Here is a 19,966-nt window from a genome sequence, read left to right on the forward strand (position 1 = left end):
ACCAGGGATCTGCTTGCTGCATGCCTGCAGTTTGGGGCACAGCACTGAGCAGAGCAGAGGCCCACTTCTCTGAAGCATGTTATTCGAGGGTTCTCAAAGCATGGCCCCCAGCCAGCAGCAGGCTTCCAGGAGCAGAGCAGCCAGCCTCGGGCCACACCGCCTCATCCGTGGCAGAGCCAGGACTCGAGCCTAAGCTGTCTGACCCCAAAGCCTGAGCTCTTTCCATGATGAAGTGCTGCCTAGATTTGAAGTTAACCCAGACTCAGAGGTACCAGATGGGGAAACTAAGGCACAGGAAGCTAAGTGCCCTATCTGAGGCCCATGGCAGCTCGGGAGGGGCTGGGAGGGGCCCCGGTATCTCTGGACAGCTGCCCGGGACGCCGGGTCCTGCTCCCAGCACTCACTGGCTCTGAGCAATCTCCCCGGCAGGGAGATAATATTCACACACTCCTGGGTATCAGCAGTCTCCCTCCCTGGGCGTGGCACTTCCCCTTTCCTACAGAGCCCGGCCTGCAGCAGTGATACTCCTGTGCCCGGAGACTAGAGTCGGGGCTCGAGAAAGACCTCAGGAGAAGAGATACAAAGGGAGGCAGGGGTCCCCCACCTCTCCCGCCAGCTCTCCCCTCTGTCTGCTCTCCTTCCCTCTGCAGCCAGAGAGAGCATGTCCCCACGTAAATGGGATTACACACCGCCCCTCCTGGTGCATGTGGAATCAAATATCCGACCACCAAGGCCCTGCACCCCATGGGCCATCTTCTTACCCCTCTTGGCACATCCTACGTGATTAACGTCTGCTCCCCAGACTGTGAGCTCCCTGAGGGCAGGCCCATGTCTGTGATGTTCACTGCTGTGTCCCTAACACTGAGCACTGGGCCTGGCATAAGACATTTGTTGAATGAATGAATGAATGAATGAATGAATGAATGTCTTGTTCTAGGTCCCCTAGAGCAGTGAATAATACTGCCCCCACTTTAGAGAGCAGGAAACCAGGTCTCAGAGAAGAGAGTTCAGGAACCTCGTGGGAGCTCAGAAGTTCCTGGTTCCCCTTTTCTAAACTGGACGTCACAATGGGCCTCCCTCCAAATTGCTGGCACCAGGGGCAGGCCTCCCAGCGGAATCAGTGTCAGAGTCTCAGAGGAGAGAGAGGCCCCTCCCCTCGCCACATCACAGGTGAGCCCAGGAAGGTGAGAAGACCTGTGTCAAAAGCACAGGAAGTGCTCCGAGCTGGGGTGGGGTCCCCGACAACCCAGACACTGTCCACCAGTCTGCAGGGCCTCTTCGGGCCAGAGGCTGGGGCCCAGGGAGGGTGCAGCTGGCGTCTGTCCTGCTGTAAGTCCCGTCTAGGCAGGCAGACGAGGCCGTGGGAGGGAAAGCAGCAGCTGTTGCTCAGAAAGGAAGTTTCCCATAAGTCACCCCTTCAAAAACCTGAACTTGCTGACGGGTGTCATCTGGGCTCTAACATAGCCTAACTCTTTGGCACATTGATTCCAGCATTCCTTTGCAGAGGCACCAGAACAGCTTGCCCCCCTCCCTCCCCTGCAGCACATCCTGCTGGCTCCTTGCCACCTGTGCCCTCCGTGCCTGGCGATGGCACTACAAGGCTGAGGGGGTGTTCTCCCGCCTCGGCGTGGAAATCAGGGAGCCCGGGATAGTCCTGGCTCCACCATAAACTGGTTGGGTGACATTGGGCCAGTCACTGGACAGTCTGAGCGGCAGCCTCCTTACCCATAAACCTATGAGAATTCACTCTGCAGAGTTAGTCGCAAGGATAAAAGGGAGTCAGGGACACAGGCACGGAGCACAATTCCTGGCACGTGGCAGGTCCTTTAACAGACGTGATTTTGTTCTTCACCATCCATCTTTCTCCCTCTCCTCTCATTTTGCCTCCTTTTGCTCACTGTCTGTCTTTTATAGAACAGTTTCACTGGGATGTACTCCACATACTGCACAATTCCCCCACTTCAAGTGTACAAGCCCCCGGCTTTTCGTGCATTCTCAGCGTTGTGCAGCCATCACCACAATGGATTTGAGAACATTTTCACTGCCCCCCCCCAAAGAAACCCGTAGCCTTTAGCTGTCACCCCGCAATCCCTCCTCCCCAGCAGCCCCTAACCTGCTATCTTTCTATCTCTGTAGATTTGCCTGTTCTGGACATTCTTAAACGCCTGCTCTTTCCCACCTGCTCCTTCGAATGTGTTTGAGGTTCTTTCTTCTCTACTTCCCCTTCCTTCCCGTGTTTCCTCTCTTCTGCTTGGTGTTTTCCTTCCCTCGGTTTCACCCCTCCCCCTCCCTCCATTGTCCCTCTTCCCCTTCACCAAGTACTTGGACTGTTTGCAGGCCCCGGTGGACTGCTCCAGGCACGAGGCTATGTCCTGGACCCCAGGTGCCCACGCCCCCCGTCCCTACCTCCTGCCCTGGTGGCCTCAGAACACCTGCTCCCAGGCCTGTGGGGCCCGCACTTGTGCACAGCGCTGGGCAGGGCAGCGGCTCCAACAAGGAGTTAATCCTTTTCATCTTCATCTCTTCAGTGAGTTTGGGGAGTGAGACCCCCCTCTGCCCTGAGAGGGAGTCAGGGGAAGGGGAGCAGAGGGAGAGGAGGTGGAAAGCCTTTTATAGCCTCAGAAATCAAGGAGAATAAACCATGACCCCCCAGGAGTCACTTGAAAGGCAGAGAAGCCCTCATTTACCCCCAGGTGACTGTGCTTTTGAAGCCAGCCCCATCCTCCCGCTGGCTTCTTGCAGACCCTCAGCCCTGCCCTTTCCCACCTACACTTCCTCCCGGCTCTTCTGACTCAGACCTGCTGGGACCTGCTGTGTGCTGCCTTCCCAGGGGCTGTGATGGGGAGGGAGGGGAGCTGTGCTTTCAGGCCACTGCTAGGCGCTTTGTACCATAAGAAAAGGTGCGCTCCAGGTAAACAAACCAGGAGGAGGCCAGTTGTCCCGGGAACCGGCCCCAGGGCACGCAGCTGGCCAGCAGAAGCAACTCTGCAAGGAGCAGGCTGCAGGCATGGAAATTTGAATTCCATGTCATTTTTTCCAGTCACAAAATGCCATTCTTCTAGTCATGCACCCACCCCCCACCCTCACACACACCACTTCAAAAAAAAATGGGTGGTGGGCTGGATTTGGCCCACAGGCTATAGTCTGCCAACCCCTGGTGTAAAAGAAAGAAATGGGTGCCAATTCCAGCCCCAGCACTTGCTGGCTGTGGCTTTGGGCACGTGGCTTGCCTTCTCTGAGCCTCAGCTTGCCCATCTGCAAAATGGGAATAAGAACGCCTCTCTGTGAAGACTGCAGAGGGGCTTAGCACCAATTTGTCCAAAGCTCCAGGCCCTGACCCTGAGCCTGTATCCCTCATCTGAAAATGGGGGGCTTGGATCGGTCTCCAGAGACCATTCCAACACTAATTAGATGTAAATGCTGAACAGGGAGAGAAATGAGGCCAAACCTCCAACTGTGTCTGTGTCAGGAATCATCAGGCGGGGGCCGTGAAGAACGTGTTTTTCATACTAATGAATCGCTCTGAGTGAGGAGGCAAATGCAGTAAAAGGTGTCCTTGTCACGACCTGAACTGGGAGTGCAGGGACCAGCGGCAGGAGGGGCACAGCCTGGGTGAAGGACGGGGCTGCGCACAGAGCCTGGCCTGGGAGACGGGGCCTGGGTTTCTCGCGCCCCCTGCAACTAACTGGCTGTGTGGCCTTGACAAGACGACATCCCTCCCTGAGCCCAGGTGCCTCATCTGTCAAAGAGGGGCAGTCGCTGCCCCTGGAGCAGCTGCAGTGAGTCCCCCAGGTCCTCTTCTTCGGTGGGTGACACTTCATGAAACCCACAAGGGCTGCTTGTGGCCACGCGGGGGGACAGGGACGGGTGTGCCTGACCCCACTGGGCATTGCAGGGTGCCCACAGCCCCTGAGGCGCTCCTGGGGTGTGAGGACCACTCCCTCCCTACCCAGAGTTAGGAAGGGTGTGTGTGTGGGGGGGGGGGGGGGCTTGTCCCAGCTGCCAAAGAGGGGCAGATGGATCTACAGAGTATCAGTGTGTCTGCCGGTGGGGCTCTGGCCGTGCAGAGGCTGCAGTGGACAGGGAGGGTCGCAGGTTTGGGCACTGCAGGCCCGTGGAGGGGACTCGGGAACTTCCTCATTCCAGGCTGAGCACACACCATCGTAACCTGCGCGCAGTCCCACCCCCGTGCCTGGGGGACTCAGGGAGCTTCCCTCTCCAGGCTGACTTGGGAGACACAGAACTTATAAATACTGAGTTACTGTTGAAATGGAACAGCAACATGGAAAGTCAGAGAGAAACCCCATTCCTGTTGCCTGCGTCCGCAATCCCTGACGTCCCAGCACCCCCTCCTGTCTTTCATGAGCAGATGGAGCCTTAATTTGGCAACAAGAAGAGCCACACATGGAATTTCTAAGCAGGCCATGTGTCTCCTGTTTGGGGGCCACTGAATCTTACTGCTTCACATTCACTCGAGCTTTGCATCATTCCCACAGGGTGTGTGTGGGGAGGAGGACGCTAATGGAGGCAACAGATGAGCAGGGAGGGGTACAAACACGTGTGCTGAGCTCAGACAAGAAGGCCCAGCAACCCTCCTGAAAGGGGTGATGTCTCAGTTGACTCTGAAGAACACGGAATTTTCTTTGCTGAGGGGCAGAGGTTGGCGGTGTCATTCCAGGCAAAGGAACAGCATGTGAGGGCTGGGGGTGGGGGAAGGACTTGAGGGCCATGGGGAGCCATTCAGTGGCCGGTCTGTTGGGAGAGCTCTGAAGGCAGACCTCCCCATGTTGCGCCGGGTGACCTTGGGCAAGTACTTCCTCTCTAAAGCTTTGTCCCCATCTAAAAAGTCAAGTTGCTGGTTACAGCCCCTCCCCCGCAGGCTGGGGGAGGACCAAGGACATTAGTGCCTGTACCTGGACAGAAGCTTGGGTCAGTCTCATTCAGCTCGGGTGCCCACAGACCACAACGCACATCCTCCAGGTCAGGGAGCTCAGTCAATTTCAGTTATAAACACAATGATTTAAGAAGCGGAATCCAGTCAATACAAGATCCTCTCAACACGCCCCACCCCCTCCCTCTCTCCAGGGCAAGCCAAGTTCCCAGGCTGTCTGGCCCCGCGGCATTCTCTGGACCATTCTCTGGACCACGCTCTGTCCCGCCTGAGACAGCACACACCTGGCACACTGGCCCCTATTCAATGACCAGCTACCTGGCGATGGTAACCAGTAACCACCATTGCTCTGGGAATGGCTGTGCCTGGAGTCAGACTGCCTAGGAGCAGACTGATCTTGGGCATGTTACTTAACCTCTCCGTGACTCAGTTTCTTCATCTGTAAAATGGGATGTTACTAGTACCTGCTTCAAAAGGTGGTTGTAAGGATTAAAGGAGGGAATATATACACAGGCCTGAGCACCGTGTCTGACACCAGCCAGTGGCAGGTGGCTGGTGGGGGCATGGGGTGTGAGGAGCCTCCAAATTGTGCGAAATTCTATTGTTCTTTGCCATCCTCCACATTTTCCGTATTTGAAGCATCCCTGCTTTGACATCTCCATGCAGAGAATGTTTTGTTTCTTTCAGATTATTTCCCTAGAAACGAAGTTTCTAGAAACAGAGTTGCTGGTCAGAGGGGAGGGATATTTTAGGCCTTCGTTACACTTTGCCTAATTGTCTTCTGGACAGGCCCCTGGCTTCCCTGCCGCCAGCCACAGGGGAAGGACCACTTCCTCAAAGCTGCATCGGGGTGGGTTCTGGAAGTGTTGTGGGTGCTGATGGGGGCAGAGGGTGAAGCGGTGGGAGAAGGGGCCACTGACATTTAAGAATGGGCGGGGGGGGGGGGGCGCAGGGAATAGGAGAGGAGTCTGAAGGGGCTGAGGAGGAACCACCAGAGAGGCAAGACTCACATTCATTCAGAGACAAGAGAGCAAATGATGCGGGCCTGACAGGAAGGATGACCTTGAGCAGAAGGCAGGCCTCCCTGGGCCTCAGTTTCCCTTTCTAGGAAATGGGCGTGACACTTTGCCTGCCTCCCAGGGCTGGGGTGGAATGACAAGAGAAGACGGGGGTGGCTGGGGCACTGTGGGCTCTCTTCCCCCAGCGCCCACTGGTGGGAGCGAGTGCTGGCTTTGCTGTTTCCTTCAGCTTGAAGACATTCCACACTTTCAAAGAGGGGTTGGGAAGCTGGCCAGTCTCAACTGGAGGCGGCTGAAGGGTTCAAACCAGGACCAGGGAGGTCTGAGCGTGACCTCGGTTCCCTGTGTGTTAAAAGGGGAGGGGGAGCAGGGGGCTCTCTCAAGACTCTACGCTTACTTGCTGTGAGTCCTGGGAAAGTGATTGAAATGTTCGGGCTCAGACTCCCTCATCTGTTGGAGATTATAGAATAGCTGTGGGACATGTATCCCCTGGGTGTTGTGAAAGTTAATGCTAAGTGCCCAACTCATGAGCCTGCTCCTCATTTTATGATTCTGCAAACCCAGCTCAACAGCAGGAATTGAGTGACAGGGAGTCAGGGAGGGGTTGGGTGGAGGCCTTCACTTCTATTTCAAGCAACAAGCTCAACATGCTGTAACATGGAAAACAGGCTGTGTGACCTCCGGCAAGTTTCCTAACCTCTCTGTGCCTTAGTTTCCTCCTCCATCAAATAAGGAGAATAATATGTGCATTAACTGAGCTAATATTTACAAAATGCTTAGATCCGGGCCAGGCATGCGGACGGCGCTCAGCGGATAGTGGCTGTCATTTAGATGCTCTGGAATTAGGCTTTGGAACTAGCAGATGTGTCACAGAGCTCTGTGCCTCTAACCACCGACTGTGTGACCTTGGTCAGGCCACTTAACCCCATGAAGGGCCAGCCCCCTCATCTGTAAAGACACGGGTGGTAGTGCCCACCTGGCAGAGCCAGCACACAGAAAATGCTCAACCTGACTGCTGGCTGAGGCCTTAGAGAGGGCACCTGCGAAAACAGCCAGCCCCATGCCCTGCAGCCGCAGCTCTCCCCGTGGTGGGTGCACACACTGCTCACCAGAGGGCTCACTCCCTTCCCCCACCCACCCCCGGCACTCACTGCCATGGGCAGGACGATCTCACTGACCCATGTAGTCGTAAATACTTGGAGAAGGGCCAGTCCAGGCCACGAGCTGACACCAAAGCCTTCAGTAGCTCCCCACTCTGCCGAGTCACATGCAAACTCCTCCCTGGGGGCTGTCCTGTTCTGGCTGTGGACTCCCTGCCTGCTCTCTTCTCTGCTGCATCCCAGGCTTCTTTTCCTGTTCTCAGAGCACAACCCACAGCCATGCTGCCCCGCAGCCCCCAAGCACCTCTCTTCAATTTTCACTCAATGCCCTAGGCCAGTGGTTGCCAAACTCATTAGTCAACAGAGCCAAATATCAACAGTACAACAATTGAAATTTCTTTTGAGAGCCAAATTTTTTAAACTTAAACTATATAGGTAGGTACATTGTTATTAACTTAATTAGGGTACTCCTAAGGCTTAGGAAGAGCCACACTCAAGGGGCCAAAGAGCCGCATGTGGCTCGCGAGCCGCAGTTTGCTGACCACGGGTCTAGGCCCAACTCAAATGCCACGTGCTCCATGGAGCCCCCCCTGCTCCCTGGGGCAGAAATGGCTTCTGTGACACACAGCCCTGCCCATGCACATACCCACACACTCACGCACACTCACTCATGCACCATTCTCATCCATGAGTCACTTGAGACCAGAGACCCTGCCCTGCCCATCTGCACAGCTCTCAGCTCAGCTCTGAGTCCCACCCTGTCAGACTGTTTAGTCTGGTCCCTGTGAGGGAGCGTGCCACGATGGGAAGGGGGTGTACTTGGGAGTAACAGCTGGGGGTTCAAATCTGAGCTTTGCTCCTGAGTGACTCCAGGGCATCACTCACCCACCAGAGCCTCAGTTTCCTGGTCTGTGCTCACCTATGCTCACCTTACAGAGCCATCAGGAGGACTCACCAAAACAAGGATGCAAAACACACCTCGCTCAGGACCTAGCATGTGAGTGCTCAATAAATACTAGTCCTTGCCGATCATTCATTCATTCACCAGCACAATTCACAAACACTGGCTACGTGCAGGGCCCTTGGGGACTGTTAGAGTCACCGCCAACCCCTCCCTCCATGAGCTCCCAGGCTGGTCCCAGGTTGTGACCCACCGGTGTTCAGGGATGTGTACCCTGGGAGGTCCCCAATCAAGATTCCTCTTAGGAGCCCAAAGCACCCTGAGCGCACCTCAATTTTCCTTGTCATGGGGAGAAAATAAAAAGGGGTTAATGGCTTGTGACTGTTACTGATTGCTTTCAGCTCAGTCCCAGGGAGTTATGGGGTGCCTTTTCCAGATAAATTTCATCTTATTTGTCACGCACATAACAATGTTTGCAAAGTACTTGCAGGAAGTTTGCCCAGCTTGCTCTACCCTTGCTACTGAAGGGCAGACAGAGAGCTCCGCCTTATGGACTTATGATTGGCTGATGTCCCTGCCCATCATACCTGCCCATGGCCCACCCCTTCAAAGCAGATGCTGGCCCAGGCAAACCCTGTGTTTACTCCCAGAAAATGAGGAGAAATCCATGAAAAAGTAATTTCTTCCATGAGTAGAGGGATGACATTTGAGCATTTGCATACTGGGCAATATGTTGGTTTGTGGCAGGAAACAAAGGTTTATAAAGATAACACTGATTGGGTTCTGGGTAACTTGGTGTCCTGACATGTTCACCTCATAGCTCATTTTAGAACAACCAGAAATGAGGTCTGGCCTGGAGAAGAGGGCCGCCCAGATTTTGGCAAAAGCCTAAGGCGAGGAAAGGCCCTGGTGGTCCTGGCTGGCTCCCGGGGCAGGAGAGAGCCACCCCTTCACTGTCCTCCACTCCCACTTCTTCATGGAGGAACCTAGTTCCCAGGGCGCTGGTGAAACTGACCCCATGGTGTGGCGGTTCTCCCGTGTCGTTGGGTACCGGACAAGCCAGGGTTCAGGGATCAGCCCAGATCTCAATACAGTCTCTCAACTGCCAGTTGTTGGTGACTTTTGGGGCAAAGCAGCCAATGGCTGTGCCCGCTGCAGGAAACGAGGGAGGGGCAGTAGGAGACTCTTAGAATTTCAAACCATTTCCTTCTCCCGTCTCATCTCGTGTCTTCAACAGCCCTTTCCCTGGAATTATCCCCCTTTTACAGATGAGGGGCTTGGGAAGGGAGAGGAAGTTAGCTGAGACCCACACCCAGGAAACCTCACCCTTTCTCCCAATCATCCCTGCACTTGGCTGGCGCTCCGAGGTGTTGGCTGAAATGGCACCGTCCCAAGGGTGGGGGTTGGGGTGGGGGTTCCCGCCCAGGAGGCTCTCCAGGCTAGTAGCATGGGCAGGTGGCTGGGGAAATAAAGCCTGCATGGAACGCACGCCCAGGGGTGAGGGCTGCCAGAGACGGCCGGGGGGAGCGCTCTGCTCTGAGGAACTGGGGAAGTCAGAAGACAGAAAATCACTATCTGAACAGATTTATCGGGTTTTTCATTCACTAGTTCACATGACTGAGCACCGACTATAAACCTGGATAGTGGGTAGAAGATGAAAGATCCAGGCCTGCCTTTCGCGTGGGAGACAGACAAAATGACAGTTAACCAAGGAGGTAAGCGCCTCTGCAGAGGGGCCGAGGCTCTGGGAGGGAATCAGACATCCTGGCAGACCTCAGACACGGCTTCCCACAGGAGGTGATGCCTGAACAGAGTCTTGAAACCAAAGCAGAAGTTGAACAGCCAGAAAAATGAATGAATCAATGAGTCCATGAATGAAGGCCTTTGCAGCACTGGGAACAGCAGGTGCCGTGGGGCAAGCACAAGGAGAGCAGAGTCACGTGCACGCGGTGCTTCTGCGGGTGTGAGCAGCTGCACTGTCAGTACTACTGGGTGATGGTCAGGGCTCTGACGTTCATTACCTGTGGTCCTTACAGCAGTCCCGTGAGGTTGCTGTTAGTAACATGTCCTAGAGGAGAAAACAGAGGCTTCTCATACAGAGTAGCTCTGAAACTGGGTCCTGACCCCTGCTGGCGAGACGAAGTATAACAGCCTCTACATGAAAAGATGAGATTCAGTTCAAAGAACGTTTACTTAGGGTTACTATTAGTCAGGATGCCGTTGACTGCCCGCTGCAGAAAGCCAATTAAAGGAAACTGGGATTGGCAGAGAGAAAAAACTGGCTCATAGATCTGAAGAGACCAGAGCAGCTTCAAGCATGACTGGGTCCAAATACTTAAATGTCATTAGAAATGTGTCTTTCTCCAGCTTTCAACTCAATTTCACACTATGGTGACTTCATTCTCAGTCAGAGTCTCCCCAGGGTGCCACTGACATGCCAAGCTGACATCATACCATTGTAATGGCCCCATGGGAAATATGTCCCTTTCCTACTGCTTCAACACAAGGTTTCAGGCTTCCGTTTCATTGGCTGGGTTGGGCCATGTGTGTACTCTCAAACCCACACCTGGAGGCAGGGCAAAGAATAAGAGGTCAACCCCACCTCACCCACAGACTATGAGTGGGAAGTTTGGATCCCAAAGAAAAGTCCAGGTGCTGTTCCCCAGAGGAGCGGAATGGAATGGGGGAGGAGGGGTGAAAGTGACAGGTGTTTACCACAGGCACATATGGAGTGGCAGACACCGTATTCTGTGCTCTCCTAGAACCCCATTAAAATCCCTTAGCTTTAAGTGTCAGGGCTCAGGGCAAAGATGGGCCATGAAGGGGGCACAGCAATCTTAAACCTACCAGCATCTCTAGAAGTGTGTAAGGTAATAGAGTCTACACAATGTGGGAAGCCAGCGCGGTGTCTCATCCCAGCTCTCACTCGGCATGGATGGCAAGCTAAGCAAAGGAGGAGGGACTCCATGCCACTGGACTTAAGTCAATGTTAAATATGCGTGTTACTAAAATTTCATAACAAGGTAAAATTCCATATGGTAAGGAGGAAAAAGAATGAGAAAAAAGGCAACTTAAGACAAAGCAAGGAAAAATGGGAAATTTGAGAAAAGGTGGGGCAAATATAAAACTCAAAATCACATTGAAGAAATTTGTCAGGATAGATTAGTAATCACAGTACCTGTAAATAGAACAAGCTGGCCAATGGAAAAAAAAAATGAAGGTCAGGCTTGATGTTTTATATCCAAGCGAGACATAAGGAGACAAACATGTTGAAAGTATAAGGAAGGAAAAATAAGATAAACTAGGCAAATACTAACAAAAATAAATCTGTGTAGCTAAATTCATATCAGACAAGGTGAACAGAAAGCAAAAAGTATCACTCAAGATTAAGATTGTCATCATATTTTTAGAGATTCAATTCACCAGAAAGATAACTTGCATGTACCAAATAAACTGACTTCAAAACTATCTAAAGTAAAATTGACAGAACTACACAGAGAAGTTAATCATTAATGCCATAAATACATAATATTAAGCATGAAAGGGCAATACTATTTAGGATGCTGTAGAGATTAAGAATGGTAAGATCAATTTTATGCCCCAAACAAGAGAAAACTCAGATACTGTGAACAAATTCCTAGCAAAACAGGGCTTGCCAAACCTGACTTGAGGAGAAATAGAAAAACTGACTGGTCCTCTAAGCATTAGAAATAAATGAAATGAATGGAATACCAGCAGCACTTGGCTTTACAAAGCAGTTCCACCCAACACTCAAGGAGCAGCTCGTTCCAGTCCTGACAAACTCTATCAGAGGAGAGAAAAAGGGAAACTTGGCCACTTATGTGATGAGGCCACCCTGGTGTAGATTCAAAAGTAAGCATGAGAAGGGAAATGGTAAAAAACAAGAGACAACTCTGATATCCCTCAACAGGGGGTGGATAAACTGGAGTATCTATATATATAAAAGCCTAAGTGACCATTATGATAAGTCGACCGAATGACTGGTCGACCAGTCACTATGACATGCACTGACTACCAGGGGGCAGATGCTCAATGCAGGAGCTGCCCCCTGGTGGTCAGTGCACTCCTACAGCCAACCTCCTGTGGTCCCTCCCCCCAGCCGGCTGGTCCCTATGGGCCCTGATCGGGGCTGGCTAGACTGGGTGAGACGGCCCCAATCGGCCCTGATCACCAGCCAGGCCGAGGAACCATACCCATGCATGAATTCATGCACTGGGCCTCTAGTATCCACATAATGGGATCCTTCACAACAGTGAAGATGAACCATAGATTCACACATGACACAATCTAATCTCATAAATCTAACATTAAACAACAACCACCACAAAGATAGCTACAGAAAAAGTCATGAAACATGATTGCATGTCTATAAAAGTAAAAGGCAGCCAGAACAACACCATATATTGTTTAGGGAAACATAAAAGTTTGCTGAAACAAACGTTGAAGGCTAGTAAAGTTCTATTTCTCAACCTGAGAGGTGGTTACACCTGCATCCATTTAATATTCTTTTGTTTTCTCTAAACCATGTGTATGTGTTTTTATAGTCTCTGGATATATGAATGCATTTCATTTTAAAATATTTAATAATGAAATTGACATGTAACAAAAGTATGTCTGAGTAGAGGAGTTAGTTGAGATGTTTATTTTGTTTTGTTAATTTCTATGTTCTTTATTTTATCATGAACATGAGATATTTTCATAGTAATCTTATTCTAAGTGATTGTTCAGCCCTTTAGGAGAAGGGAGGTAGTTATTTCCTAGCCTAGAGCTAGCCTTTCTTTGATAATTTTGCTCATTTCAGTGAAAGTCACTTTATCAGAGGCACAGGCTAGGTCTGGAATATTGACCCAAGGGTAGATACCTACCTGCCTGTGTGGTCAAATATATACACTGTAGCATACCTCTGGGCCAGAGATATGACCTTGAGGTCCAGGGAGGCTGGGTGTGCTAGGGGAAGGAGAGCTGGGGCCTCCAGCATTTAAAGGACACATGGGTGTTGGCTGTGGCCGTTGGTTGTGTCCTTGCTCACAAAGCCTTGCAAAGTCAGGCATTCAAATATACAGCTCCCACCTGAGGGGCCCCAAGGGGAAGTTCTCCCTCTCTCCATTCGGGAGGGAGAAGGAACGGTGAGCTTGACTCCCCGGTGGCTTCACAGATAACGGCTGGAGCTAAGGCAGAATGAGCTTCATGGGACATCCCCAGGAACCAAGACTGGTCTCGGGGCCAAGGGATGGACAGCTCCTTTGGTTGACAGTGGACAAGGAAAGCTGCCACTCCAGCCTAGGCAAGGATGTGAGAAACGAGGCAGAATTTATGGCCTTAGAGCTGAAGCCAGACCCTGCCCTGCCCTGGAGCTGCAGATCTGCCCAAAACAATCTCTAGGGACCCCCTTGGCTTCTGTTTGAGCCAAGGGTGAGCTGGCATGGCCAGGGACTGTGACCACACTCTCCAAACAACAGTTGTTTGCAAATCCTCTCTCCGTCCAGCTCATCGCCCTCCCCCACCTGCGTTATACACGCTTAGATGTCTACACCAGCTCTCTGTTTCCACTGAAAGACATTTATAAGGAACTTTTATACCGTCACCACAAATAGAAATGCAGTATCATGTGTGGAAAATGATGCAATAACTCAAAACTGTCATCAGTGTGGCCAGATCCAACTGCCGGTCAAAGCTCTCAGCCTGGCCGTGCTCTGTTACAAAGGCAGATGCAGGTGTTAGGGGCCAAAACCCGGGAGTCTGGCTGAGCCGTTGCCTCCGACCCCACAGGGCTGGCAATACGGACGAGGAAGGAATCTGAGTGAATGTCGCTGAAGGCAAAGCAGGGCTGCCACCCACATCCTCGCAGGCGGCAGGCGGAGGAGCTCTGTGTGCCCACAAGTAAGGGAAGTCCTCTGCTTTCCAAAATGTATGTCAAATACTTTGTGGGAAAAACTGTCCTACCAAGCATTTGGCTTACACACCTTCAGTGGCCTCCACTTCCATCAGCTTGGCATTCGCTGAGGACCTACTGAGTGCCAGCCACATTGCAGGGTCTGGAGGGCAAGCATCTTGCCTACGGGGAGCAGACATTCTAGTGGAGAGACAGAGTTGCTCACAACGGACTTGGATGCCAGGCTGACTAAATCTTTGTGCCACATTCTCCCAACCTTCCCCCAGCTCATGCAAGGCATGCTGTGGGTGTTCAGGAATCCTTTCATTAAGATTCAGAAATACCAAGCTTTAACTGGGCTCCTACTCTGAGCCAGTCTTTAGAACAGTTAATCCTTTCAATAATTAGAAAGGTATAAAGGATATATGTAAAGGTATATATTCTATATATATAAAAGGCTAATATGCAAAGTCCCCTGGGGAGTTTGACTGGGAGACTGGGAGTTTAATCACTCTCTATGACATGTGCTGACCACCAGGGGGCAGCATGGAATGAAGGAAGGCCCCGGCCAGCAGCGGGAAGGCCCAAATCGGCCCTGATCGCTGGCCAGGCCTAGGGACCCTACCCATGCACGAAATTTCATGCACTGGGCCTCTAGTATTATATATAAAGGTAGTTAACCTCATATACTTCATATGCATAGGGCTTAAGTCACTTGACCAAGGACACACAACATGTTAGAAGCAGATTTGGGATTTGATAGCAGGTGTCTAGAATGCTCCCCCTTGTGGGCTGAGGGAAGAAGTTACCACTATACATGGGTGGCCAGTGCCCTTCCCACCCCACCCTTCTTGGGGCCTGACATAGAAGAAGCAAAGGCCAGAGGCTAGGCCCTGGCCCCACGGGCCTCGTTTGGCAGTCGCTGCAGCCCTGACCTGTGCTTGTGTCTCCTCAGGAAGCCTGCACTGTCCTGCACCGTGAGCTCCAGCAACCTTCTGAGCTGCTGCAAGAGTCTGTGGGCACGTCGGTTCCTCCAGAGACGCGGGGGAGGCCCCTCGGAGCAGCCACTGAGGACACCACCCTCCCAGGCTGCCTAGACCCGGCCCCAGGACACTGAAGATACTGCTCCCGGTCACCAAGATGTGACTCGTGGAGCCCCTAAGGGCCCAGTGGCCCCCAAAGCCACCGAGGAGGCCCCCTCAGTGACTCCCAGAGCACACACTGGGGTGCCAGGGTCCACAGGCCCTGTCTGTACTCAGCATTCCCAGAGCGGTGTTCAGGACTTCTCTGAGCCCAAGCTCACAGTGGTGCTGGCCCTGAGTCCTGAGCAGAGATGGGGGGACATGCGGGATGTGTATACGTGTGTGCACGTATGTGAACGTGCCCTCTGAGCACAGCAGAGGGTGTTGCCATAAAGTACTAGCCTCTCGTTCCCTGTGGGTTCTGCAGGATAAAGGGAGGGAAGGGAAAGGAGGAAATTAGCCTTCAATGAACACCTACTATATTCGAGGTACTTCGCCTGCATGAGCTCCCATAATCCTTATCACCCGGGACAAGGACCACTGTCCCTACTTTACAGAGGTGGAAACTGAGGCTCAGAGAAGCACGGGGCCTACCCAAGGCCACGCAGCTAGAATGTGCGCCTGGCTCATAGGAGGCACTGGTCCAACAGTTGTTGAAGGAATGAATGAATGAACAAGTGAAGGAACGGGAGGAGGGGTGAAAAGCCAGGCCTCCAGCCCGTGTTCTCAACACAACACTACACTGCCTCTTGGGAAAGAGGTCAAGACGTTTCCTTGACTGAGCCCACCCGTGAGGCTCAGACGGAGCCTGGGGGTCCCTCATGCTGCAGCAGGAGTAGACTTGCTGGGGAAAGTGTGCCGGGCCTCAGGGAGGGAGGGGAAGGAGTTGAGGGGATGCAATAGACCTGAGTAGAGGAGTTGACTCCCAGCACCCTCTGCTAGGATGCATGACCTTGGCCGAGTCAGGGGACCCCTCTGAGCATCTCTACTCCCCCGTCCTGTGTATAGGGTGGTGACAGCCGCAGAGAGGTGAAGGTGTCCATGGACTCTCCTCGCTGACCACTGCGCCCCTGAGCCCACTCTTCCCCTCATTCCAAGACCCCGTCCTGGTGTCCCCTCCCTGCCCACCATGCCTTCCAGTCCCCCCTGTAGCTCCCTGTCCTCTCCCAGCCATCAGTGTGGCTGCTCCCCGAGCCTCCTCTTCTCGAGGAGATTTCTCTGCTTCTGTGGCCTCGTCTACACCCTGAAGACTGACCTTACCCAGAGACTTATCTCTGAGCAGATCTGTATCTGGAGCCCAGACTCCTGGGAGCTTTCCCACTGCTGCCTCCACCGCGTCTCACCCTGAGCATGTCCACAACTACCCTTGACCTTTCTCCCAGCACCTGCTCCTCTCCCGGGATTCCCCTTCTCAGATTTTGAAGGCTGAGGGTCAGTCCTGGCATCCTCTCCACCTGCCCTGTCATCGCTCCATCCCACCGCCGACCCCTCCGTCAGGACCATGAGATGGCTTCTGGACCCCCCTCAGCATTCCCCACTCGTCTCCCTCCAGCCCACGCCCCACCCACAGCCCCACCGCAAATGCAAACTGTCTATCCCATGGCCCACCTTTCGGTCCATGCACAAAGCTGTTTCCACAACTTGAAATGCTTTTCCTGCCCACAATCTCAGCTAAAAGCACTTCTGGAGGAAGTCTTCCCTGACCCTCCCTATAGGCCAGGCCTGACGCACACCCCCAGCACTGTCCTGGGAAGCGCTGGCGTGGTTGTGATACATGGCTGTCTGTGATTTCCTGGCCCCTGTTCACTCAGGAGGTCACGGGTTCTGCTTGTGTCTGTTTTTGTTGTTGTTTTAATGTTTTTATTTCAGAGAGGAAGGGAGAGGAAGAGAGAGATAGAAACATCAATGATGAGAGAGTCATTGATCAGGTGCCTCCTGGATGCCCCCTATTGGGGATTGAGCCCAAAACCTGAACATGTGCCCTGATTGGGAATCAAACCGTGACCTCCTGGTTCATGGCCACTGAGCCCCACAAAGGGCTGCCTGTGTCTGTTGGCCACTGTATGTCTCTAGACCCTAGAAGACTGTTTGGCACATAGTAGGAGCTTTAAGCAGCTTATCCACCAATACACCAGAAGGCATGATTTCCCCCAATAGCCACAATTATCCAGTCTCTTAGCTGGATTCCTTCTGGGAGCCCCACAATCCCCTCCTTGGAAGTTTTTTCCAGAGTCTAAGGCAGGTGGGTCTCTAAGTCGTGGCCAAATCATTGGAGGCATAAGACTGGTCTGGCTGATCACAGATACAGCTGGTCAGGGCTGAGGGCAAGGTGTCCACACGCCACCTGCCATCACAGCTACCCCCGCCCTTCTGGAGGCCCCTCGGTGCCTTTGCTGGCTGCAGAAGTGGGGCGCAGGCTGCCTGGAGGAGGAACATCTGTGGCAGCCCCCAAGTCCACAATCTGTGTTCCCACCATGTTCCAATACAGCTATTGAAATGGATGCTGCTTGGCAGTGTTATTTCTTAACTTCCTGGTGAGAAAATACTCTCCAAACTTCATCTTCCGGTGCATCTGGATTTAGAAAAAGAGTTATGATCAAATGCTGGAGTAAAGGATACCTTGGAAATTGCCCTAAAAAGTGAAGGAGTTCTCAGGAAACTAGGTTTCATCTTAAAACACCACATCAGAAATGAGAGATGGGCTGGTCGGAAGAAGCTGGCCTTCATGCTGCTCACCTGGTGAGCCAGGTACGTGCCGGCGCTCAGTGTCTGTGGAAGGGACTATCTCTGAAGGTGTCGGCTTCAGAGGGGCCTTTGTTAAGTGGGAGAAAGAAACCACTTTAAAATGGAAAACCTGTCAGTCAAAGAGGCCTGCAGTGGGGAGTAGGTGGGTAGGGTGCAGGGAAGAAATCAGGTCAAGGAAAATTCATGGATTCTGTGCAAGGACGCATCCCGAAGGCAGCAGTGAAGGGCCTGGAAAATGCAGGACGGGAGCTGACCAGAGTCAAGGTCACAGTTTGATAGCCACACTGTCAGCAGCGAGCAGGGTCCCCTGGGATGGAAGAGACCCTAAAGACACACAGTGATGAATTTGCATGGGGGGCAGGGGAGACTGTGAGCGGCCACAGGGAAAGCTTATAGGAGCTGGTCTGCCTGAGTTCTAATGTGTTTCAGGAGGGAGGAGACAGAGCCGTGGGAGGGGAGACCTGGGAAAGGGAAGCAGCAGATTGATGGAGTCAATAGATGATGCTAAGCAGTTCTGTGTCCCCTGAAGTGTAACCCTGGGTGCCATGAATACGGGAGCACTTCTTGGGCACCCAGCCACGACGGGACGCCTGGGAACCACAATTTCCAGAGTCCTGTTCCAGCAGTTGTAGATTGCACCAGTGGGAAGTGGAAGAGAAGCAAACCATTACTGCTAAGTAGGGTAAGGGGACGGCGGGAGGAGGGGAAGGGGCAGGGCAGGAGAGGGGCCACCACAGGGAGCTACAGCCAGAAAGCAGGCTGGTCCCATGAGTAAGGGCTCCATCAGGAGGGGCTAAAATGCTGAGGTCTGTGTTCTGAGAAGCTCTTTCAGACTCCAGTTTGGGGAATGGACTGGGAAGTAGGGGGCAGAGGCAGAGTGGGTGTGAGCAGCCCCACTGCAGGGGAGGGTCAGCCAACTCTAAACTCTATGGCACACCTTGACCTCTGTGCTGGGAGCCAAGAATCGACCTCCCTGCCCTCCAGACAGCGGGCTTGGACCTAAACATTACCAGGGAGTCAGGGAAGGACGGGTGCGGGGCCAGTGCTGGGGTCGCCGAGGTCGGAAGCAAGGAGCAGTGTGTGGAGGGCGGGAGGGCGTGGGCCACAGCAGCCATGCGCTTTTAACGGGAGCTGTTCCTGGCGCACATGGAGCCGGTCTGTGTTTAAGCTCAGGGTAGAGGCGTGATGGGTAGCCCAGTGGCCCGGATGGAGGGAATCCATTTGGAACCCCATCTCAGCTCAGTGGCTGCAGCTCACCTTCACTTAGCCCACCCCTCCTGGTCCTGGGGGGGGGGGGGTGGGGGGAGAGGGTTATCATCTTCATTGTCCTTTTGAGGGAGCTCTTTCCAGGTCATTCAAGCAGGAAATGACAGCGAGGACACACATCTCCCACCAGAATTCCCAAATCCCATCAGAATTCCAATCATTTCGGTGATAATTCAGGAACCTTCAACAGTCGCTAACAGCTGCAGGGTGACTGGGAGGAGGCCTCTGCCCCCGCCAGCAGCCCTATGGGGTTCATCATTCATTATTTTGGAGGTCCCTGCAAATGTTGGTGCCATGTCCCTGACCTCCCTACTCGGGGTCACAAAGCACAGCATGCTTCTCATGCCCCGAGATGCCACTGTGTAAGCCAGAGGCCTGGCTGGGCCACATCCCTCACTGCCTGGGGCACTGCCAAGGCTCTTGTGCCCATTGGGCCTGGCAGGAAATGAAGCCCCAGAGGGACGTGCACCCCACATAAACCTGCCCTTCACTTTCAACTGACATTTACATGTAGGTGCCCCTTGCTGCACCCAGACATTCTGTCTGCCCCTCCGCCAGGTAGTGGTTTGCACCCCCACCAACAGCCTGAACAGGGACACAAAGCACCCAAAGTAAAAACCCAAGTGGCATAGCCAGGGTTCGAACCCAGAGTCTCTGGTCTCCAAATTCCTGTCTTTTTTTCTCATTCAAGTTATGAAATTAATTTTTAAGGATTAAGCGACATAGAGATACAGCCTCTCTTCAAAAGTGTGACGTTGTGGAGGGAGCCAGGGCTCCTTGTCGACCTCTCCCCATCTGCTTCCCTAGGGTCTTCCCAGAGGCAGCCATGCTCTCAGGCTGCTGAATGGGATGTGTCCTGTTTGCTTTGGTTGTCAACATGAACGTTACACTGCATCTAAAAAACTGACCTCAACCACTTCTCTCCGAGGTCCACGCACGTTGGCACACGAAGGCCCCCTGCATCAGCTGTGGCCACAGAGGGTGTTCTGTGGTCTCAGCACCCCACCGTTCCTTTAGCTGTCCCCTGGCCATGCACATTTAGAAATTATAAGTCGTTTCTAATTTTTAGCTGTTTCAACGCTGGTATGCTGATCATATGACAATGCTTCCTTTGTGTACGTGTGCAAGT

The 19,966-nt window shown here is 53.0% G+C and overlaps 1 protein-coding gene across 5 annotated transcripts in view; it reads left to right on the forward strand.

Moving 5' to 3' along the window:
• Positions 1 to 19,966, forward strand: part of HRH2 (histamine receptor H2) — a 37,678-nt gene that overhangs the window by 9,279 nt on the left and 8,433 nt on the right. For 2 of the 5 annotated variants that reach the window (XM_023761400.1, XM_006109634.3), the window contains exon 3: positions 14,760 to 17,327. The exons of 1 other annotated variant lie outside the window; for it this stretch is intronic. In XM_023761400.1, the coding sequence (XP_023617168.1) occupies positions 14,760 to 14,901 (142 nt within the window). In that variant the 3' untranslated portion in view covers positions 14,902 to 17,327. Of the gene's footprint in view, positions 1 to 7,946; positions 8,008 to 9,519; positions 9,627 to 14,759; positions 17,328 to 19,966 lie in introns of those variants that run through there. 2 more of the 5 variants (XR_001350017.2, XM_023761399.1) reach the window with 2 other exon arrangements.

Source organism: Myotis lucifugus, unplaced genomic scaffold, assembly GCF_000147115.1.
Source record: "Myotis lucifugus unplaced genomic scaffold, Myoluc2.0 scaffold_208, whole genome shotgun sequence".
Taxonomy (NCBI): Eukaryota; Metazoa; Chordata; class Mammalia; order Chiroptera; family Vespertilionidae; genus Myotis; species Myotis lucifugus.